The sequence below is a fragment of the Schistocerca serialis genome, chromosome 1 (genome assembly GCF_023864345.2).
Source record: "Schistocerca serialis cubense isolate TAMUIC-IGC-003099 chromosome 1, iqSchSeri2.2, whole genome shotgun sequence".
Taxonomy (NCBI): Eukaryota; Metazoa; Arthropoda; class Insecta; order Orthoptera; family Acrididae; genus Schistocerca; species Schistocerca serialis.
The window spans coordinates 567,166,220-567,190,684 of record NC_064638.1 but is presented as its reverse complement, the minus strand read 5'-3'; the positions used below and the strand labels follow the sequence as shown (position 1 = coordinate 567,190,684).

The following is a 24,465-nucleotide window of genomic DNA, read 5'->3' as shown; positions in this document are numbered from 1 at the left end:
AGCATTTGTAGACTTAGAGAAAGCTTTTGAGAATGTTGACTGGAATACTCTCTTTCAAATTCTAAAGGTGGCAGGGGTAAAATACAGGGAGCGAAAGGCTATTTACAATTTGTACAGAAACCAGATGGCAGTTATAAGAGTCGAGGGGCATGAAAGGGAAGTGGTGGTTGGGAAGGGAGTGAGACAGGGTTGTAGCCTATCCCCGATGTTATTAAATCTGTATATTGAGCAAGCAGTAAAGGAAACAAAAGAAAAATTCGGAGTAGGTATTAAAGTCCATGGAGAAGAAATAAAAATGTTGAGGTTCGCCGATGACATTGTAATTCTGTCAGAGACAGCAAAGGACTTGGAAGAGCAGTTGAATGGAATGGGTAGTGTCTTGAAAGGAGGATATAAGATGAACATCAACAAAAGCAAAACGAGGATGATGGAATGTAGTCGAATTAAACTGGGTGATGCCGAGGAAATTACATTAGGAAATGAGACACTTAAAGTAGTAAAGGAGTTTTGCTATTTGGGGAGCAAAATAACTGATGATGGTCTAAGTAGAGAGGATATAAAATGTAGACTGGCAATGGCAAAGAAAGTGTTTCCGAAGAAGAAAAATTTGTTAACATCGAGTATAGATTTAAGGGTCAGGAAGTCGTTTCTGAAATTATTTGTGTGGAGTGTAGCTATGTATGGAAGTGAAACATGGACGATAAATAGTTTGGACAAGAAGAGAATAGAAGCTTTTGAAATGTGGTGCTACAGAAGAATGCTGAAGATTAGATGGGTAGATCACATAAATAATGAGGAGGTATTGAATTGAATTGGGGAGAAGAGAAATTTGTGGCACAACTTGACTATAAGAAAGGATCGGTTGGTAGGACATGTTCTGAGGCATCCAGGGATCACCAATTTAGCATTGGAGGGCAGTGTGGAGGGTAAAAATCTTAGAGGGAGACCAAGAGATGAATACACTAAACAGATTCAGAAGGATGTAGGTTGCAGTAGGTACTGGGAGATGAAGAAGCTTGCACAGGATAGAGTAGCATGGAGAGCTGCATCAAACCAGTCTCAGGACTGAAGACCACAACAACAAAAAACAATACGTGAGTATAACCTGCATTTTCATAAAAGAGAAAGGTTGGGTCTCAGTTTTAAAGAATATAACAACAGATCTAATTTTGTGCTTAACTTTATGTATGTAATTGATTTTCTAATTTAGTTTGAATATTACTAGTTACTATCTACTATTAGTTATAGGGTGAAATCAGCAATTGTTTCGTAACTTAAATTCTACTGTTGACTTATAAACAAATTTAAATGCTATACTGATTATAAACATTTGAAAGATGAAATACTAGAAATCTTAAAGCATCTATTTGGCTCTCTTCGGAAACATGTTTGCAAAACCAGCCCTTCATTAATTCCAAAGTAATTAACAGTTTTGTCCAAAGTATTGTCTGCATACTAATATTTGTTAATTTCATGATTTAAACAAATAATTCGGCCCGACTCTTGTAGTAGAAGAAACTGTTAAAAGGAATGAGTTTTTTGATGTATTCCGTTAATTTAATGAGCTAAGTAATTGTAACTTCTGAAAATTTAATTTTGAACAATGTTTAATTTCAGTGCCTATTATTGTGAGGATATATAAGGGTCCGAATGTTGGTCATGAGACAGTCAGTCCACGGCTGAGTCTCAAACGAGAAACCTATGTTGGTTAGATCAACAACAATGTGTCCGTGAAATAAGTGTAACACTATTAGGCTGTGTGTTGAAACCATGACAGTGTCTGTTCCATACGTACCATTCTATTCTTCAAGAACTGTGAACTCTCTGGTTAGGTTTCTACTGGTAATAGATGTTCAATAGTAAATTATTGTAGCAGTATGAGGAGGTTTGTCTACAAACTATTAATGAGTCTTATGGAAAGTTAAAACAGTATTGAACTGGCCATATTAAATGTATATATGGGGGGGGGGGGGGGTTGTGAAAAGTGAAAGTAAACAACTGTGAATTGGAAATGTGCACCTGTCGGCTACATTATTTAAAGTAGTCAGAGTTGTACTTCCACACCCCATTTTCCAGCCAGTATCTCAGTGCAGTACGTTGACACGGAGGACAACAAACGGAGAAACAAAGAATGCAAACAGTCACAACGCCATCTCATTTCGAGATTGTCCCGTGTATCTCGATGAGTGGGCTTCTCAGTATGGGTAAAAGAAAAAGTTCCTTGCCCGGTCGCTTGCAAGTTATTGGCTAGTTGCAAACACTGTGTTATACCATCTGGCACTTGCAGTGCTGTTCTTGGTACTTTTTGCTCCATAAAGGACATGGCCACGCAGACATGTGACTTCAAATTCAGCTCTGGGGTTTTGAAGTTGCCCATTGTCAAGGTAGCATCGCTGTCCCCTTGTCCCGCTGTCCAACAAGCCATCAAACTCTTACCTCAAGGGGCGATGCCACCAGCTGCGCAACCAGCAGGCTGGAAAGGACAGAAGGAGTTCTCCTGTGAAGACTTCTTACGTCCCTCCAGCCAACCAACACCTGAGTCTTCCTCTGCTAACCATAAAGGCTCGAAGCAGTCCATCAAAAGGCGAACGGTATTCTTCTTCACAGACTTGAAGAGCCTCTTTGACAGTGTTGCTACATGATACCTTCGCACAGCCGGCCTTCCTGTCGCTGGTGCACGCCACCAACCATTTTTCTGCATTGGATTCTGCATACTGACAGCACAAGAAAGTAGATGCTTCTGTGGACCTCATGGAGCAGGATCCTCCTGCCTCTGTGTCCTGTAGCTTCGAGTCTTCGAAGGCTGTCACTCAGCAGTCACCGAGGTGACACCTCTTTATTTTTTCCACATCATGATTCTCCTCCAATGGAACATTTGCAACCTTCGATCGAACAAAGAGGGTTTACGGCTGCTTTTAGAATTGCGGCGTCCCCATGTACTCTGCCTTCAGAAAGCAAAATTGCATCCTCATGACCACGTTGATCTTTTGCATTTCTTCCCAGTCTGTTTTGACCTTCCCCTTGAGGCCAGCATTCTACCTCATGATGGAGTCATGCTGCTCATATGGGACGACGTTCATAGTCAAACCATCTACCTGACTACCTGCCTTCAAGCTGTTTCATTTCTCCTTTTCCTCCCTCACGTGACATTTTTCCTTTGTACCATTTATATCCCTCCGTCATTCGATGTTACCAGGGCAGGCTTCCTCCAACATATTTGGCAGCTACCTCACCCATTTCTGCTGCTCGGCGATTTTAATGTGCACCATCCCGTTTGGGGTTCTCCCAGAACCTGTCAGAGTGGTGCCCTCTTGGCTGACCTTCTCCATCAACTTAACTACTTCTACCTTAACACAGGAGCACCCATACTCCTTTCCGATTTGACTCACACCTATTACCATTTAGACCTATCCTTCTGCACTGCCCAGCTTGCCCATCTTCTTGAGTGATCTGTTCTTTCTGAGACCTACTCAAGTGATCATTTTCCATGTGCTATCTGTTTGCTGACGCCTACCCCACCTGCGTGCACACCCAAAAGGCAGCTTACTAAGGCCGACTGGCAGCTTTACTCCTCCCTGGCGACCTTCGAAGAACAAGGCCGACTGGCAGCTTTACTCCTCCCTGGCGACCTTCGAAGAACAAGATTTCCCCAGTTATGATAACCAGTTGGAATATCTTAAAAACGTTATCCTTGCCACTGCAGAATGCTCCATTCCTAGCACTTCCTCTTTACCATGCAGTATCCCAGTACCTTGGTGGACTGAGGCATACCATGACGCAATTTGCGGCTGAAGATGTGCTCTCCATGTTTTTAACAGTCATTCTACGGTGGCAAACTGCGTTCATTATAAACAGATGTGTGCACAATGTCGTTGCATTATTGGAAATAGCAAAAAAACTTGCTGGATTTCATTCACTAGTTCTTTTAAGAGTTCCCTCGCATCCTCCGTCTCGTGGGCCAACCTCCGATGGCGCTCTGGAACCACAATCCATTCCCCAATTTCTGGTCTCACAGCAGCAGACAATGTCATCATGGACACTATTGCTATCTCCAACACCTTGGGCCACTATTTTGTGGAAATTGCGGGCTCTTTCAACTATCACCCTGCCTTCCTCCATTGAAAATGAGCAGAGAAGGCTCGGGCGATACTCTTCTCTTCTCAGAATCTGAGTGCTACAATGCCACCTTTACTATGAGGGAGCTAGATCATGCTCTCACTTCATCCCGATCCTCCGCCCCAGGGCCAGACACTGTTAACAGTCAGATGTTGCCGAACAGTTCTCTTGAAGATAAGCACTTTCTGCTTACTTCGTACAACCGCATCTGGGCAGAGGGCACATTTCCCAGATGCTGGCATGAAGTCACTATCATACCTAAGACCGGTAATAACAACCACCTTCCTTCTAGCTACTGCCCTACCTCTCTCAGCAGCTGTGTTTGCAAGGTGCTGGAACATATCAGTCATGCCAGGCTGACATGGTGGCTCGAGTCTCACAATTTACTAACCACTGCACAGTGTGGATTTAGAGTGCGCCGTTCTGTAGTTGACTACCTTGTCACTTTGTCCACCCATCTCATTAATGGTTTCCTGTGGAAATCCAAGACTGTGGCCATGTTTTTCGATTTGGAGAAGGCCTTCAACACCTGCTGGAGAACTGGTATCCTCCGTACTCTCTACACATGGCGCCTTCCGTGGCCGCCTGCCCTGTTTCATTTCATTGAGGAATTTTTAAAAGGGGGGGTTCTGCCTTGTCGGACACCTTTATCCAGGAAAACAGTGTGCCTCAGGGTTCCGTCCTGAGCGTTGGCCTTTTTGCTATCACCGTTAACCCTATAATGGCCTGTCTCCCACCAATCATAGCCAGCTACCTTTTTGTTGACGATTTTGCCATCTATTACAGTTCTCCATGGACCTGCCTCATTGAGTGACGTCTTCAGCAGTGTCTCGATCGTCTTTACTCTTGGAGCATCGACAATGGCTATAGTTTTTCTGCTGACAAAACCACTTTGTATTAATTTCTGGTGATGCAGTTGGTTTTTCCCACAATCTTTAGATATTGGGCCTGTTGCCCTTCTGTTCATTGAAATTGTGAAATTCCTGGAGCTCATTCTCGATAGGAAACTCTTCTGGTCCTCCCATGTGTCTTACCTGGTAGCCTGCTGTACGCGGTCCCTCTTTGTCTTATGTGTTCTCAATGGTGCTTCCTGGGGTGCAGAACGGACCACCTTCATCTGTTTGTACTGGTCCCTTGTCCGTTCGAAACTAGACTATGGGTGCTTTGTTTATGCATTTGCACATCCGCCCCTCTTACACCATCTGAACACTATCCACCATCGTGGCATCTGTTTGACCACTGGTGCCTTTTATATGTCCTCAACAGGTATGCATGCTGTTTTGTCTCCCCTGCGTGGTCATCTATCCTATACCTCCTTCAACGATGACTCCTTTGATCACCAGTATGGGGTGTATCACTCTTCCCTGTTATCTCCTGGAGTCCGCTTTTGGCTCTTGCTTCAGCTGTTTAACTTCACACTGCCTGTAACTTTACCGGTGGGTGTGCACCCTCACCACCTTGGCTTCGTGCGGCGGCCCATGTTCATTCACCTTGGCCTTCATTCACTTCCTAAGGGCAGTACTCCAAGCTCACTCTATCATTTCAGTTTCATGACCTTTGCATGGAACTTCGTGATAGTACCTTTGTGTACACTGATGGCTTTCAGACTAACTGTGCTGTGAGGCATGTCTTCAACACTGGCACCGATGTTTTTTGATATCTTCTTCCAGCACACTGCTCAATATTTACAGCCGAGCTCACTCATCCCTTAGTGCAATGGGTCCAGGAAAACTGTCAATTGCTCACTCTTGCTGGGGCCACTGTGATGTTTATATGGATTCCCGGTCACGTTGGTCCGCCAGGAAACAAGGCTGCTGATGCTGCTGCCAAGACTGCAGTCCTCGTACCTGTGCCCACTAGTTCCTATGTTCCCTCTGATGATCTCTGTGCTGCCGTCTGTCAGGAGGTGGTGTCACTTCAGCATTGCCATTGGTCCTCCCTTCGTTGAAGTAAACTCAAGATTATTAAGACTCTCCCAGCAGCTTGGATTACCTCCTCTCGGCCCTCCCGCCAGGAGGAGGTCATTTCAACTAGGTTGTCTTTTTAGCCATTGTTATTTATTAAGTGGCACTCCCCCACCACTTTGTACAAATTGTGCCCAAGTTTTAACTGTCAGCCATTTCCTGACAGAATACCCATTTTTTAACCATTTACATTCCCACTTGGGTTTGCCATAAGAGTTATCGTTCCTTTTAGCAAATGACGCAATGACTGTTGACTGCATTTTACTTTTTGTTGGTTGTAGCAGTATGGCAAAGGCCATTTAATTTTTAGTTCTGGACCTCCGTTTCTGTATGGTGTCTTTTATAGCCCTTTCTCCACATCCCTGTTTTTAGCTGTCTTCTCTTCTGTCAACTGGGATTGACATAAAGTAGTTTTTTAACTGCTCACTGTCTTAGTATTCTGTAGTTTTGATTTGGGTGTGTAAGCTCCAGTTGGTTTTGCACAGGAAAAGTACTGGTGAGGTTTAGGAAATGGGAAGAGTTACAGAAAAGTCGCCCAGAACCCAGTGTCAGAAGAAACTTACTGAACAGGGTGAGGAGGAAAGACTGATTGTTGGTGCCTGAACTGGACAAGATTTGAAAACCTGAGAATTTAGAAGGTGGAAAAAAGGTGTAAGATAAGGTAATAACCAAGAAAAGCTCACTATAAATAAATAAATAAATAAAATAAAAAAAAACAATAGAGGCAGGAAGCTAAGTGCATTCTGTGGTAGACAGATGAGAGGGGTGGAGAAAAATCGACAGGTCAGAAAATGACAAAGGAATAGTTGTTGAAAAGAAACGCTGAGACCAATGAAATTAATATAAATTTAAGGTAGCTATGATGTGAGGACAAAACACATGTCATAAAGCTGATTGCCACCTGCAGAGTTCTGAGAAACGGTGTCAGGAGTAAGGATCCAGAGGGCACTTATAGTGATATAAGCACTGGGGTCATGATTGTCATGTTATTGAGCATGCTCGACAAAGGTTTTGTGTGTTACCAGTCTACACCCTGTCTCTGTGTCCATTAATTGTAACCATAACTCAGTAGTAGTCATACCAACATAGAAGGTTGGATAGTGTTTACATGACAGGTCATTTCACATATGGCTCTCCCTTTGATGGTGTGTATTTTGCAGTTACAGGGGTGTTGTATGTAGGTGATGGAAGGAGGATGCATGTGCATGCCTTACAGTGGGGATGGTCACAGGGGTAAGAGCTATAGGGCAGGGAAGTGGGTGTGGAAGGACCATAGGGTCTGATCAGGTTATTGTGGGGGGAGGGGGGGGGGGGGAGGGGCTAAAAGCTAATTTAGATGATATGGAGAAAATGTTGACAGAATTGAATGGACCTCATTTCAGAGCATGACTTAGGAAGTGGTAGCCCTTTCTAAGTAGCTGATTAATACATTCAAGACCAAGACAGAACTGGGTGACAAGAGGCATATTTCTAAGTTGTTTTCTGGAGGGCTGTGAAGGCTGAGGTGTGAATGGTGGTGTATTGCTGTGAAGTGTCTGCATCTGAGCAAATAAGTTTGCCTCAAACACAAGACTGTGTGGGACAGAACTTTCACATTAAACCTACAAATAAACAACAGTACTTACATTATGACATTTGTACGCTTGCTGACACTAAGTACTGCCCTGATCTTTAATGTATTAACTAGCCGCTTTGATAGGGCAATGACTTCCTAAAATCATGTCTTGAAATAAGGTACATTCTGTCAATATTTTGCTCACCTCGCCTAGAATAGCTTTTCGTTGCTCCGCTCTCCTTGCCAGCTTCAATCTGTGCAATATCCTGGCCAGACACTACACTCTTTCTACACCCCATTTTCCTACCCTATGGTTCTTTACCAAGTGACTGTCCTTCCTGTAAGACTTGCCATATGCACCCTCCAACCACCACCTACACCAGCCCTGTAACTGGCAAAATATATATCAAAAGGGAGAGCCACCGGTGAAACCACGCATTGCATAGCAGCTGTTATGTAAACACTGTCCAGAGTTTCCCAGAACTTTGTAAGTAGGAACCGGCCTTGCAAGATGTGCTTGGTTCTGGCCACCTAACTGGCTTAAATTTTCTTTATGTTCTCAGCATTCCTGTTCAATAACTATTCCTTTTCATTGCTCCTTTCTTATTTTCCAACCGGTCCATTTTCCTCCACCCCACTCATCTGTCTGCCACAGAATGCACTTAGCTTTTCACTCGTATTGGCTTTTTCAGTAATCTCTTTTTGGTTGTGATCCTATCTTCCACCTTTTAATTTCTCACAAGCTCCTGAACCAGGGTTCTGAGCAACTTTTCCATAAGTCTTCCCATTTTCTATAGCTCACCAGTTCTTTCCCTTGAACCCTTCTGTCTGGAGGAGTCACAGTCCCAAAAGCTTGTTCATTTCCACTTGTTTTTTTGTTTCTTTTTTCCCTGTCACATGATGAGTAGCTTTCTTTATCCTGTTATATTATACTTTTATACATGGAGCTATTTGTGTTGAAGAATGTCCACAGGATTGTTCAAAAGCAGTAAGTCTGACAACTAGAGTACTAAGTTAATCAGTTGCTTATTTTGTGTGGATGAAATAGTGCAAAAGAAATTGGATCACTGTTACATGTTTATTACACACACCACAAAAATCCAGGTCCAGTTCACAAACCAAAGTCCATTCTCATAAACGATGTCAGGTAGTCTGGCCAAGTGTAGACAGTAAATGATCGAATATACCAAAAGTGCTAGTCCATGATTTGGAGCATGGTTGTAGCTCTGTCATTGGCATAGGTAACAGCGTAGTGCAGCGAAGTGAGGTGAATTGGCTGTAGTGGCCTGTGTACTTCTTTAAATAAGGATGCTTCGCATTTGTGTGAGCACGGTGATGGCCGAAGGTGAGACTCACTTCCAGATCAAAATGATTTATCCTATATTGGATGTATCAAAGTTGGCCTGTCTGGCCAGCCAGCAATCCTTCCCAACACGCTGTGGCTAGTGTTGTTGTTGTTGCTGCTACCAATCTTTTTGGTAGAGTGGCTGATGTAGCCATAGCCGGACACGGTGCTGCCACTGGTTGGATTGTTTTGAATCTTATATCCTGCTACGATGTGAAGCGGTGGTCACCACATAAACAAAACACGAAGAAAATACATTCCCCAAAACGACTTCATTTAATCTACATATGGCAAGGAATGTATTATGTTAGCTTTAAAAATCTTTGGAACATAATAACATAGGAAAAATGGAGTTTTAATTTATTCAATGATACACGCTGTATTATTGAACTGCGGGAACAAAATAGGACAACTACAACTCTTGTTCAGTCCACTGGAAGAAAAATTCAAGTTAAACGTGCCAAACCAAAGAAAATGTTTCATCTAATAAATGCAAACGACTAGGTCAGTGGACAGTTCTGAAGCACTACTGTTCAGCCAAAATTGTGAGTAGAAATGCTATATTTACTTAATGTGTCTGGTACATATAAACTTGCAAGCACATTGACACAAGTAAATCGTATGATTAAAAAATATTTCCAAGAGAATAGCTGTCAACCTATAGGGCTAAAAGAATGTATTATGTTATTGTTTACAGATAAAGCTTTCGGCCCATAAGGCCATCATCAAAAATAAATGACGTGTGTGTGTGTGTGTGTGTGTGTGTGTGTGTGTGTGTGTGTGTGTGTGTGTGTGCCGTCTATTTTTGACAAAGGCCTTGCGGCCCGAAAGCATTATTTGTGACAGTCTTTTCGTTGTGCATATCTGCAACTCAGCATCTCCCCAATATGGTGAGTGGCAACTTTCCTTTTCATAATTTTGTTACATTCCATCCTGGATTTTCCATTATAGTACTTTTCACACATTTATTATATTGAAACATTTATTGATGAGTTCTGTTTGAAATACAAAATCATGGTTGTGGTGACAGACTAATCTGCAGCAGAGCCTGAGGTCAAAGTTAGATTGAAAGGTTACAGTTTGCTTATGAGTTTTTGAAGCCAACAAATATGATTCTGAAATCTTGTTTGTTTTAAGGACTGGTGTGCAGTGTATCCTGAATTGTATGTTAGGTATGGAGTTGCTAGCTGTATTTGCCATGAGCAAAGCTTAATTAAATGAATTTGTATAATTATTCTGAGTAATGATTACTATGGGTCGTCCTTGTGTTGTGGTATAGTCTGCAGGTTATAACATAAACTGTGATTTCAGCTAGCTCAGTCAACATACACATTGCCTTGTGCTGGTTTTGTATGATGGGGAAGGAGCTTATTCAGACCTGTGGTGACTGCCTTTGCATTCACAGAGCATCTCTAACCTTGATTAAGAAAACATAGAGTTGTGTATGCAAGCTTATGAAGTAGGTGTCTGATCTAAATTGGCCTATTTGTTTTAAACGTGTTGAGTCATACTGAAAAACAAATACTGTGTGAGGGAGGGCCATAGGATTTAACAAAGAATCTGGATCATTTTCAGTGTGAAATAAAACTTTCTCAGAAGAAGCTGCAGTGGAACCTTGGTTGATTCATTGGACAGTATATTTCCATGGTATGAATGATGAATACCCTTTGTTGAGAACAAAGCTTCCAGTTTTGAAACGGAAGATAAATTTTTTAGGTAGGCTCCACGAAAGATTATTGGCAAATAGAGGTACAGATGGGGAAAAATGGCAGAAAAGCTGAAATTATTTATGAGAAAGGAATATGCTTTCAAATTATGGCTGCAATATTTGAAATAAGTATGGAAAGAATGGGAGGTCTATTATGTATTTTAACAAGACTTACGTGAACTCATTATGAACTGCATGTTCTTCTAGTGCTGATAAGAACAAAGGCATCATGCACCACTTTCAAAGGTAAAATGAACTGTCATTGTGAATGCTGGTGGTGCTAGGTGTTCATACCAAATGAATTATTAATAATCAAGTACAGGGTGAGAATTTGTGATTTTGCTTTTCATAGTATTGAAGATAATCCATCGCCTAACTTTTACTCTCAGAATGACGAAATAATTAATTTCATGAAGTTGCATACAAAGCAGAACTGTGCTCTTTTCTTAAATAAGCAGAAGAAGATTCAGAACATTTAAAATTGATGTTACCCATGCCAAATATGAGCTATCAAATCGTAGGTCATCTCTGTACCATCCAAATTTAAGTTCACTCCATCTACTCTGTGCTACAATGAAACACTATTTACAGAAGAAGAATATTACTTTCATCTTGTATGGTATAATTAAAATAGAAAAAGAATGGTTTTGTGTTATGAGTTTAAAGAGGATTATCTTTTAGTTGAACAAACAATTGACAAGTGTACAAGCCAGTTCCACTGAGAGCAAAAGTAATAATGTAAGCATAAGTGATATTGGAAGTGACTTATAAGGTGCCGACAATAGCTGTTTACAATATCGTCATCTAAGTGTCCTTAGTCCCCTCCTACAGTCCTACAGGTGTGTGCAGCCTGACACAGTAATATATTTTAAGGTGATTAGCAGTATGGGACTCACTCACACTTCTAGTCCCCATGCACTGTTTTCCATGAAGTGTAGCTCACATTTCGTGTAACACCTCACCAACTACATCTACATCTACATCCATACTCCGCAAGCCACCTGACGGTGTGTGGTGGAGGGTACCCTGAGTACCTCTATCGGTTCTCCCTTCTATTCCAGTCTCGTATTGTACGTGGAAAGAAGGATTGTCGGTATGCTTCTGTGTGGGCTCTAATCTCTCTGATTTTATCCTCATGGTCTCTTCGCGAGATATGCGTAGGAGGGAGCAATATACTGCTTGACTCTTCGGTGAAGGTGTGTTCTCGAAACTTTAACAAAAGCCCGTACCGAGCTACTGAGCGTCTCTCCTGCAGAGTCTTCCACTGGAGTTTATCTATCATCTCCGTAATGCTTTCACGATTACTAAATGATCCTGTAACGAAGCGCGCCGCTCTCCGTTGGATCTTCTCTATCTCTTCTATCAACCCTATCTGGTACGGATCCCACACTGCTGAGCAGTATTCAAGCAGTGGGCGAACAAGCGTACTGTAACCTACCTCCTTTGTTTTCGGATTGCATTTCCTTAGGATTCTTCCAGTGAATCTGTCTGGTATCTGCTTTACCGACAATCAACTTCATATGATCATTCCATTTTAAATCACTCTTAATGCGTACTCCCAGATAATTTATGGAATTAACTGCTTCCAGTTGCTGACCTGCTATTTTGTAGCTAAATCTATCTTTCTATGTATTCGCAGCACATTACACTTGTCTACGTTGAGATTCAATTGCCATTCCCTGCACCATGCGTCAATTCGCTGCAGATCCTCCTGCATTTCAGTACAATTGTCCATTGTTACAACCTCTCGATACACCACAGCATCATTTGCAAAAAGCCTTAGTGAACTTCCGATGTCATCCACTAGGTCATTTGTGTATATTGTGAATAGAAACGGTCCTATGACACTCCCCTGTGGCACACCTGAAATCACTCTTACTTCGGAAGACATCTCTCCATTAAGAGTGACATGCTGCGTTCTGTTATCTAGGAACTCTTCAATCCAATCACACAATTGGTCTGATAGTCCATATGCTCTTACTTTGTTCATTAAACGACTGTGGGGAACTTTATCAAACGCCTTGCAGAAGTCAAGAAACACGGCATCTACCTGTGAACCCGTGTCTATGGCCCTCTAAGTCTCGTGGACGAATAGCGCGAGCTGGGTTTCACATGACCGTCTTTTTTGAAACCCATGCTGATTCCTACAGAGTAGATTTCTAGTATCCAGAAAAGTCATTATACTCGAACATAATACGTGTTCCAAAATTCTACAACTGATCAACGTTAGAGATATAGGTCTATAGTTCTGCACATCTGTTCGATGTCCCTTCTTGAAAACGGGGATGACCTGTGCCCTTTTCCAATCCTTTGGAACGCTACGCTCTTCTAGATACCTACGGTACACCGCTGCAAGAAGGGGGGCAAGTTCCTTCGCGTACTCTGTGTAAAATCGAACTGGTATCCCATCAGGTCCAGCGGCCTTTCCTCTTTTGAGTGATTTTAATTGTTTCTCTATCCCTCTGTCGTCTATTTCGATATCTACCATTTTGTCATCTGTGCGACAATCTAGAGAAGGAACTACAGTGCAGTCTTCCTCTGTGAAACAGCTTTGGAAAAAGACATTTAATATTTTGGCCTTTAATCTGTCATCCTCTGTTTCAGTACCATTTTGGTCACAGAGTGGTTGGACATTTTGTTTTGATCCACCTACTGTTTTGACACAAGACCGAAATTACTTAGGATTTTCTGCCAAGTCAGTACATAGAACTTTACTTTTGAATTCATTGAACGCCTCTCGCATAGCCCTTCTCACACTACATTTCGCTTCGCGTAATTTTTGTTTGTCTGCAAGGCTTTGGCTATGTTTATGTTTGCTGTGAAGTTCCCTTTGCTTCCGCAGCAGTTTTCTAACTCGGTCGTTGTACCACGGTGGCTCTTTTCCATCTCTTACGATCTTGCTTGGCACATACTCATCTAACGCATATTGTACGATGGTTTTGAACTTTGTCCACTGATCCTCAACACTATCTGTACTTGAGACAAAACTTTTGTGTTGAGCCGTCAGGTACTCTGTAATCTGCTTTTTGTCACTTTTACTGAACAGAAAAATGTTCCTACCTTTTTTAATATTTCTTTTTACGGCTGAAATCATCGACGCCGTAACAGCTTTATGATCGCTGATTCCCTGTTCTGCGTTAACTGTTTCAAATAGTTCGGGTCTGTTTGTCACCAGAAGGTCTAACATGTTATCGCCACGAGTTGGTTCTCTGTTTAACTGCTCAAGGTAGTTTTCAGATAAAGCACTTTAAAAAATTTCACTTGATTCTTTGTCCCTGCCAACCATTATGAACGTTTGAGTCTCCTTGTCTATACCCGGCGAATTAAAATCTCCACCCAGAACTATAACATGGTGGGGAAATCTACTCGAAATATTTTCCAAATCATCCTTCAGGTGCTCAGCCACAGCAGCTGCTGAGCCAGGGGGCCTATAGAGAAATCCAATTACCATGTCTGAGCCTGCTTTAACTGTGACCTTCACCCAAATCATTTCCTAAGTGTTTGTTTATTTTGGAGGGGGGGGGGGGAGATTAGATTATGATTTTATTACATTCAGACTGCTAGCAACTCAAGAAATTGTTTTCCCATTAGTAACAAACATTTATTTTTCCTACAATCAAAAGAAAATTGTCTCATTAGTATGACCTTGGCTGCCCATAATCTGCCTTCTGAATTCCCGTGATTTATTGTAACAGGTATTAACATATTGGACAACCTCTCGTAAACTTTTGCCCGCAATTGTTTGTTTCGTAATATGTTTTAAATCCTATTTCAGTGAGTTCTGCGGAATTTTCTTTTTGAAACAAGTAAGTGTATGATGAACTTGAGCAAGTTCTAAATGAAGCTCAGAGCAGAGGATACATTTTTAAATATCTAAATGTGATGGAGGTAAATAATACAGGGCGAGTCACTGAAATGGTACACTTTGTTGGCTACTGTCCTAAGATGTAGACATGCTCGCACCATATAATATGTCTGATGAGACACACATAGTATGCCATTCAGTTCAGTATGGAATGTTGGCCAGTGCAAGTGCATACTGAGGCAGTGGAGGAATTCTGTTGTGGCAGAGTACTGTGGCTGTCCAATTTGAGGTGGAGGAGACCAGTATTTTCATGTTCCAGACAGAAGAACAATATCCAGGTGGATAAAACAGTGGGGTGAGACAGGTTCTGTAACCAGTGTGAAACATGATGGAGCTGAAGAGGTAATTCGAATGCCGGAAAATATCTGATGAGTTCATACAGCTCTGCAACAAAACTCCCAGCAGTTTGTCCATCACCATTGCAGAACATTATAAAGCCCTTGCAAGTCTTTGCAGAGGATGAAGAAACAGTTTTTAAAATTTCATCCTTATAAACTGCAAGTGGCTCAACAGTTAAAACTGACAGATAAAGTGAGTGGTTGCAATTTGTGCACAACATTACTGGACAGAATTAACAGGGACAACTGCTGGCCTGCAGGTGTCAGTTTTGTGTGGTATGTGTCCATGAATAACAATTTCTTCATCTCACCACTGCAGAGACATTGGTTTTAGATGTGACATGGTTTCAGGAAGATGAGGCTGTAGCTATTAAAGGTAATTTCAGTGTAAAGTATGTGATATAAGCTTGTGACTGGACTGTTGACCTTCCCCCAGGAAAGATTCTGCTACTGATTTGATAGCAGTGTGTGTGTGGTGCTGTGATTGTCACGGAGGAAATGGAATGAGGGAAAATCCCCATCCCTATCTGGGATTGAACGCAGGACTTCAGGATCATAAGAATTTCAGAGTATTGCAGTGTCATTGGGTTGTTCATCAAAAAGCTGCAGCTTATAGGAAGTACTTTAACTTAAAGCTCAATTCAGTGCTATTTGAAGTTCATTAAATGAAGCTTTCTGAGATGTTGATCCTTCAAAATCTTCATGTAAATATAATTTTTTAGAGTTAAATATTTGAAGCTTAACTACATGGTGCAGCCACATTAATGTTGCCGCTGCCTATGTTAGATGTCAGCATGCAGTAAACAATCACAGATGGCAAGTGGCAGCACTAGCAGTGGAGCATATGTAAAGCATGTTGGGAAGATGTGGAAAACAGTTCAGTCATTGTCATAATGGGGAAACAGAGCGATTTTTGTGACATCCGAAATGTGGAAGCACTTTTGAAACAGTGAAGTTTGTAAACTGTTCATGTGCCACTTTAAAAAGTATACTGTGCATGGCAAAATGGCGCCATGCAAAACTGCTGCTGAGATGACTGTGGTGCATCGCAAGCCGTAGATGACATGGATGAATGATGGCTGCAGAGATGTGTGTAACTGTTTAGCAACTCACTGCCCAGATAAACCAAGGGGCTACCAACAATGTCTCGTCAACAACCGTTCAGCAGTGTTGCTGTGTATGGGCTTCTGCATCAGGCACCTGGTTCATACACCCATGCTGACTGCTGTTTGTCAGCAACAAAGACTGGAATTTACATGCTAGTACTGCAAATGGATGTCCACTGAGTGACGACTGGTGCCCTTCTCAGGTGACAGATTGACAGTTGGCCATTAGTGTATAGGGTGTGAAAAGTCTGAAAGCAAAATACCCTTCAAGTGTTGTCAGAAGGGTTGAGGTTGGAGGAAGGAGTGTTACGGTCTGGTGAATGGTTTCATGACATTTCCTGGGTGATCTCGTTATTCTGGAATGCACAGTGGAGCAACATAAAGTATGCATCTATCCCTGGGGCCATGTCCACTCCTACATGCAATTTATTTTTCTTCTGCATGTTGACATCTGCCAGCAGGACATGTAACATGTCACACAGTGTACATGCATAGTTCGAAGAGCACCAGGATAAGTTTGCCATACCCTTATGGCCACCACAGTCCCTGGATTTAAACCCAATCAAGAGTGGGACCACGTTGATCGGACTGTTCGTGCCAGGGATCCTAAGCCAAGAAGCCTAGCACAGCTGGCCACTGCAGTGTAGTCGGTACTTTCCAGAACCTCATTGACACTCTTCCTGTACATCTTGCAGTGGTCTTTGCTGCAAAAGATGGTTATTCAGGCTTTTTACAGGTGCTTACATTAATGTGACTGGACAGTGTAAATATGTAACAACCAGAAGGTTTTGAAGAAGTGTGTGCCAAAAATGAGCCTTTGTCAACTTAAGTAAACACTTTATTGCTGTAACAAACATTTTCTGTGAGTCATAAAGAAATTGGGTTTTCAAAGGCAGACCCTGTTTTTTTTTATTGCAAATCGTTGTGAAAAGGGAGTCTATGTGGCAGTGAACTTCTTTGATGGCTTAATTTTTAGTTGTTTTTTCTAACAGTTTATAACAAGAAAGTGACGAAACAAAAGTGAAGCTTGACAGTTTCCTTGGCATAAAAATAAAACAATATGAATGGAGAATTATGAAATACATTGAGATTTGTGTAACTTTTGTGATATAAATGAACAGAAAAACATCCGTCTGATGGATCTACAGAGGCACTTTGCTTGCTTTCCAATAGTACCACTATTTTGCCTGCTTTTATTTTACTTTGATGGAGCATCAGAAGGAATAATCTCAGTTTCCAAAAGGCACATGTCATGTGTACTATTTTTTATGCTGTTAGGCTTTTTACCGCCAGCAGTTTTAATAAGTCCATCTACTTTCTTTGTTTTTTAATGTAGGGTGACTTTTTTTCTGCTTATCATTTGTTTTTTCTTTTCTAGTTTGATGGAGCAACATCAGATACTGGACACAGCCGGCGTGGTACACGCAGTGGCATTCCGATGTCACCTATAGCAGGAGCTCCAGAAGAAGATGATATCCTGAGCCTAAGCCCTCCTGCCTCCCCATCTCCTCCTGCCAAACGCCCATGTACAGCACCAGATCCAGCAAATATCAAGAGAGAAGCTCCAGATATTGTTGAGGTGTGTATGTGCCTTTGTTGGCTGACTTTTTTTAATGATATAAAGAAAATTATACACTTTCATAGTTACACAATGAAATCACCTTCTGTTTTAAGTGGAAAATAACAAAGTCTACTGAATTTGTCTGTGACGAAAATTTCCATATAGAAGTAAAATGTCATAGAGAGAATTAAAATGAATAACAATGTCTAATCAGTAAACTGGCCACAGTATAGTGGAGAACATAATAAGTTTCATATGAACCTCTGAAAACATAGGCTTTTCAGAAGTTTTCGATATTCCATACAAGTCAACTTGTTTCATTATGAAGTAACTGAAATGCTGGCAATGAGTAAACTGCTATTGTGAGTTACGGTGAAGTAAAGTGGAGTGGAATCACTGGAGCAAGCCAATGTTTTTATGTTAATATTCATATTGTACATTTGTGATATGAACATGATAATGGAAAATGTTGTGTGGAATAAAGATAATGCAAAGAGTGAAGGTAACTAATCACCGTACAGTTAAGGCAGTTTGCAATTGATAAGCACATAAATGAGACTGAAAAAGTTGCCAAGCTTTGGACATTGCCGTCCTTCAGAGCTCTCTCTCTCTCTCTCTCTCTCTCTCTCTCTCTCTCTCTCTCTCTCTCTCTCTCTGTCCATCTACATTTTCCCTCCACCCCTCTCTCATGCCTTTCTCATCCCACTCACTCCATGTGCCACAACCCCTCACCCCATTCAAGTTACTTTGTACAGACAATGTAGTCACCTGGGACACTAGCCGTGTATTTCTGTGTGAATGCATGTTTTTCAACATATGACAGATCGGCACAGGATTTGATATCCAAAAGCTGAATGATGTCTTCAACCTCGTATACATCCTTGTCAACCATTTAACATCTGAACTATGTGGCGATTAGTTATATTTACTCCTTCCATTGTTAGCGTTTATGATATGGCCACATCAGGTGGAGACACTCAGATAACTTACAACACGCTAATCTTTTGGATGCCACATAATTGTGGAATATGTATCTCAACAAGGTGTCACCTCTACATGCCCTAAAATATATTTGTTTGCTCTGTAGTCATTTTCTAATGTTTGAATGCATTAATGCTTCTTAGCATACTGACTACATTTGAGACCAGTTTCTGTGTATTATTGTTATTATCGTTGTTACCATCATCATCATCATCATCATCATCATCATCATCAGCAGCAGCAGCAGCAGCAGCAGCAGCATCGTAAGTCGCCCCTCAAAGAGAGCAATAAAATACAATCAGTTTTTATGGCCTTTTTCTTCCAGCTCTTTATTCTTTCTTCCCAAAAACCTCTCACATATTCACCGAGTTTCATCTTCCTCTCTTCTGTCCTGTTTCTCACTGGACACTTGCTCAAAATTTTGTTTTCTGATTTTATAACCTGCCTTTACGCTGATGTGACAAGTCATTAGGTGGCATATGCACATATACAGATAGTGGCGGTATCACATACATGAAATATAAAAGGGCAGTGCATGGCAGAGTTGTCATTTATACTCCCAGTGATTCATGTGAAAAGGTTTCCAGTATCATTATGACTACACGGCAGAATTAACAGGCATTGAATGTGGAATGGTAGTTGGAGCCAGATCCACAGTGTCAAGAGTGTGCCAAGAATGCCACTTTTCAGGCATTACCTCTTACCACAGACAATACAGTGGTCGATAGCCTTCATGTAATGGCCTATAGCAGCGGTTTTTGTTTAGAGTTGTTCGTGCCAGCAGACAAGCAACACTGCCCAAAGTAACCACAGAAATCATTGTGTGATGTACGACAAACATATCCCTTAGCACAGTGTGGCAAAATTTGGTGTTCATGGGTTATGGTGGCAGACGAGCAACGTGAGTGCCTTTGCTAACAGCACAACGTTGCCTGCAATGCCTCTCCTGGGCTCATGGCTCATGCCCATATTGAGTGGACCCTAGATGACTGGGAAACTGTGGCCTGGTCAGCTGAGACCCTGTCTGAGTGGGTAAGAGCTGATGGTATGGTTAGAACTGCTGCAAACTCCACAAAGCCATGGACCCCAGTTATCTTCTAGGCACTCTGCAAGGTGGTGGTAGCGCCATTATGGTGTGGACTGTGTTTACGTGGAATGAACTGGGTCCACTGGTCCGATGGAACGAATCATTGACTGGAAATGGTTGTGTTTGGCTACATGGAGCCCATTTGGAGCCATTCATTGACTTCATGTTCCTAACCAGCAATGGAATTTTTATGGATAACAGTGCTATGTCACCTGGCCACAATTGTTCATGATTGGTTTGAAGAACATTCTGGACGGTTCGAGTGAATGATTTGGCCAGCCAGATCACCCAGCATGAATCCCATCAGATTTTTATGGGACATAATTGAGAGGTAAGTTCATGCACATTCACAGTTGTGAACTGCTACAGATGCAGCATGGCTCAATATTTCCGCAGAGAACTTCCCATAACTTGTTGAGTCCATGCCGTGTCATATACCAAGCAGGCCAAAAGTATTATCCTGAATCCCATGAATTTTGTCACCTCATGGAATAACTGCCTGTCATGTTTTCTGAGGAGATGTTTATTTCCTTGAGGTCTTTCACTGTTTCCTTTACACAGCAGGTTTTCACTGTATTAGTCATCACTATGTTAAAAATCTTGTTTGTCATTGTCTCTTTGTTCACCCTGTGTTCATGTCCATGGAACTTTTGCCTCCTCCTCCTGTTGTTTCTAGTTGTCTTCATTTATACAGTTCTTTTGTCAGTCTCTTTATCCAGATCCACTCTTTCTGAACTGGCCTATAGACCTTTCTCATTATTTTCCTCTCTTGTTTTTCTGTCTCTTTGATTTCCATTCTTCCCTTGATTGATGTCATTTCTGGGGCATACAAGACTAAAACAGTTATTTTTTAATGAAATGTTTTGAAAGAAGGTGTGTCACAATCTGCAACATCGCAGTTCATAACCATTTAATTTGACTTTATCACAAGTTATTTGCTGATGTGGATGGAACAACATATTTTCAGTAGCCCTATTTCAAACACTGCTGAGAGTCTTGTACACTATTACAAGTACCTACGCTTGTGACTAATTGAAGGAACAGTGTTATAATGTTTTGAGCAATGTTGCTTACGTCACAAGCTTTTAGCTCAACTACATAGTCATCAGTACATAGTGGCAGTGACAGGACAGTTTATCATGCCTTCAGTAATGAACTGCACAACATGTTGACAAATAGTAAACCACGGTGAGTATAAAACTATGCAGGCAAGCTACATTGCTCAAAGTACTGTAGCATAATTCACTTCGGATGAACTACCTCAAATTTCAGTGAAAGAGATAATTATATCTGTTCTAATATAAAATTCATGCTTTTCCTTCAATATATTCCATACACTCTTGTTGACCAAAAAAACCAGTTTTTGAAAATATAACATAAGTGGATGGATAAAAAATCTATTCAGAGTGTTGCCAGAGGAAAAGATGCATATAAAAGTTATGGAAATGTGCCAGCCTTTCCTTCTCAACTCTTCCGGCAAGCCTCCCCCTATGCAGGGTTCTGGGTGACTTTTCTGTAACTCTCCACATTTTCTATACCTCGTCAGTCCTGTTTCTTCATTCCACTTCCTTCGCTTTCAACCCTTCTCCCAGAAGTAGGAGCTACTGGCTCGAAAAGTTTGCAAATTTCCGTAACTTTTTTGTGTTTTCTCTTGCTGTTGCTTGAGAGTAGCTTTTTTATCAATCCAGTTATATTACACACTCTTTTTGGTCTTTTCTGTTACATGCTTTTTCAAAAAGTCTAAAAAATGTCATACTGTGAGGCTACGCACTTTTTGTATTTGAAGATGATATTTCAGATTTTGATATTTGTAGTAAAGAGATGCAGTTAACTGGTCACTGAGACCAGTGATTAATTCCATTCTGAATTTTCACCATCATGTTGTACAATATAATGTGTACATAAAAGTGTGCAATGTCCAGTTAATAGTGAAGAAGCTTGTGATAGTACTTTTTCATTTCACTCCAGAACAAATACTATTACTGCTAATGGAAATCACTCTTGTCCATCTCTCTCATATTTGTTGGATAATCCACATCATCATATCACTTTTGCATAACTTGTTCTGTGAATATGCCTCTACAAATGCAGAGTTGTGGAACATGTAGATCATTACAATGTCTCTTTTGTCCTTTTGTTTTGTCATTATCTGTTTGCAACTGTAGATTGTTATGTATTCTTCTTTTCATGAGTATTTCATTCATCAAAGTCCTGTCTGTGCTGCTGCAGTCTGCTGACATCAGTATTTCTCCTCGTTAGTCTCTTGGCCAGATTTGGACTATATATAATGTTTTAATTGTTACGGTGACTTTTCAGAGCAAATCTAATGCAAACCCAGAAACATTTTTCGAAGCTATTTTCTCTTTAGCTTAGTGGCTACCATAATTTGTGCACTTTCCAATGCAAGTAATAAAATCCCAGGCATCTCTAGAGCAGCTCTTAACATATTTCATAAAACTGGATGATGCTAAATCACCTACACTGGAAAAAAGTCACTAGATCTGAATTTACATCTCAGATCATGATTTTTAGCACATGAAATGTTTTCTTTTCACTGTGACTGAGGGTCGTAGGAAGTATAGTGTAAGAACTTCATCAAAAAGGTAAAACCTCCTTTACTCATAAGTTTTCTAAAGATGTGGCAGGCGACTCCTCTTAGACAAGTACGGTTTATTTCTGGCTTGTAGAAAATCACCAGGAGTATAAATATTCCGATTCCATTGTATCTTGCTAACTGTGAGCACTTGATCCTACTCCTGACGGGGAATGAGAAGCTGTGTTCTGATGCGGGTATAAGTTTGTTTGTTTAATACTTTGCACATAGTTCATCAACAAAACATGCACAACAATTTGTCAGTGGCAGATTTGTTCCATTCCTATTAACAGTAGACAAAAGACTGTGACATGAACTTCTATACACAAAAATAGATTCAGGTGACTGTTGTAATTTTGCTCTTTTATCAGATAGTTCACTTTCCACATTTCCTGTCTTTCCTGCTCTCAGGGCTGTCATCAAAGTTACCATTTCTCTCAGTAAAACCAGTGTTACATCTTTGAATCTGACACTCAGCTTCTTTTCACTCTTGCGAGAGGTTACTTAATAGTAAAGTTGATAGCAAACAGTGCAAAAACTGCTCTGTTCAACTGCCATGTAAAGTGTACTATCCAAGGTAGCTCATGGAAGAAACATAGAACAAGCAGAACATGCCAGATTGACTAATAAAAGCTACCATTTAGTGAAGTGAGTTCAATTAACAGCACCGTGGCACAGTCATTCATTTACATTACCATTAGCCTCAAGCCATGTCATTTCCATTAGAATTAGCCACAAGCCATAGAATGCAGTAGCCAGATGTATCAGTTGAACCTCCTATCAGCTGATCGGTAGAAATACCCACTGTACTCTCTTCAATAGTTAATAAACATTGCTCTCGGTGGCATGAATCAAACTGTAAAAGGCATAGTTTGCTGAATGTCAGAAATCATGCACAACTGCAAAATCATATTGCAAAACTGTAAAATCAAATTAGCAACATCTTGCAAGGCCATTACTGCAGTATTCATCTGGTTTGATTTCTTGTAACTACTGCAGTTTGTACACTTTTTGAGTATCTGTTGCTCTGTCGTACAAAGGATTCACAGTTCTTTTGATGTCTTATGAACAGGCTTATGTGGTGAATATTGGAAAACATGTTGAATTCTCTTCGTATCTTTGTCACAATTACATAGTGCTTCAAATCCACGCTCCCTGTTTGCATGAAGTTCCTGTGCCGTTCTCTTATGGATGACTGAGAGGGTGGTGGTTTCCTGTATTGCATCCTGAACTTTCTCTGAACTTGTGTGTCTGACTTCGTTTCAATAAACCAAGCCGCACCATGCGTCTTGTCCAGTACGGACTCCAGTCTTCACTTCATTTATGGTGCTCCTGCCACGCTGCAATAACATAGATTTCTTTTAATATATGTTGCTCTTGTCACCTGGAAAGGCAAAACATTTATTGATTACCTTACATATAAAACTTTTTTAGTTGGTGCATCAGACTGACTATTTTTTTCTTCAAGTCAATTACAAGTCAAGTTATAGGGCGTTGAAGTTGTAAAGTACCCTTTGGCACACCATGTAGGCACTCCCTTTTAACATTAACCCTTTAACTGCTGATGACTTATATAATGGCTGTGCCTCGAGTGGTAACAATGTATATATGCCACAGGAGCTAAGCGTACTAGGAGTATTAATGTCAGATCTGTACATTTTGAAGTTTTTGTGCTAAATACTAGCAATGTGGCAGCATGATGTCACTTTTAGATAGGATTTAGTGGATAGGATTACTAGTGCTTCCTTGATGTGATTCATATGGCAGAAATGGTAGTGTATGGGCCTTTTGCCTTGCTTTCTATTGTTGCATTGTGTTTGGAAATAAGTAAGTACATGCTGTCTGACAAAAAGTAGAACATATTCACATGGAAAGTGGTAGTGAGAGTGAACCTCCTCCTTTTCGTCTGAAACTGAGGACACTGTGCCTCTTGATTCTTATTCTTTGACTTCTCAAGTGTTGGAAAGTCAGTTTTGTCATTGCATACCTTTGCCTTCCAGAAGTACAACTGCAGCGATAATGAAGGTGAAGATGACATGCCACCAGGGAAGAAAGAAAAGTTTGAGGACAAATTTCTGTGGTACAAGATGGAGCCAAAGCCCCGGGTTATCGATGTTGATACAATGCATTCAGGTGTGACTTATACACTTCCAGAAAAACACTAGTGCACTTCAAGTTTTTTAGAAGTTATTCACAGAGGAGTTTGTCTCGATTACTGTAGATGAGACTAACAGTTACTACGCTGT

The 24,465-nt window shown here is 41.0% G+C and overlaps 1 protein-coding gene across 5 annotated transcripts in view; it reads left to right on the top strand.

Annotated features, from left to right (window-relative positions):
• LOC126475985 (protein abrupt-like) overlaps positions 1–24,465 on the top strand; it is a 270,298-nt gene that overhangs the window by 37,204 nt on the left and 208,629 nt on the right. For all 5 annotated transcript variants that reach the window (XM_050103511.1, XM_050103507.1, XM_050103510.1 and 2 more), the window contains exon 4: positions 17,376–17,576. In XM_050103511.1, coding sequence (XP_049959468.1) covers positions 17,376–17,576 — 201 coding nt within the window. The remainder of the gene's footprint in view (positions 1–17,375; positions 17,577–24,465) is intronic.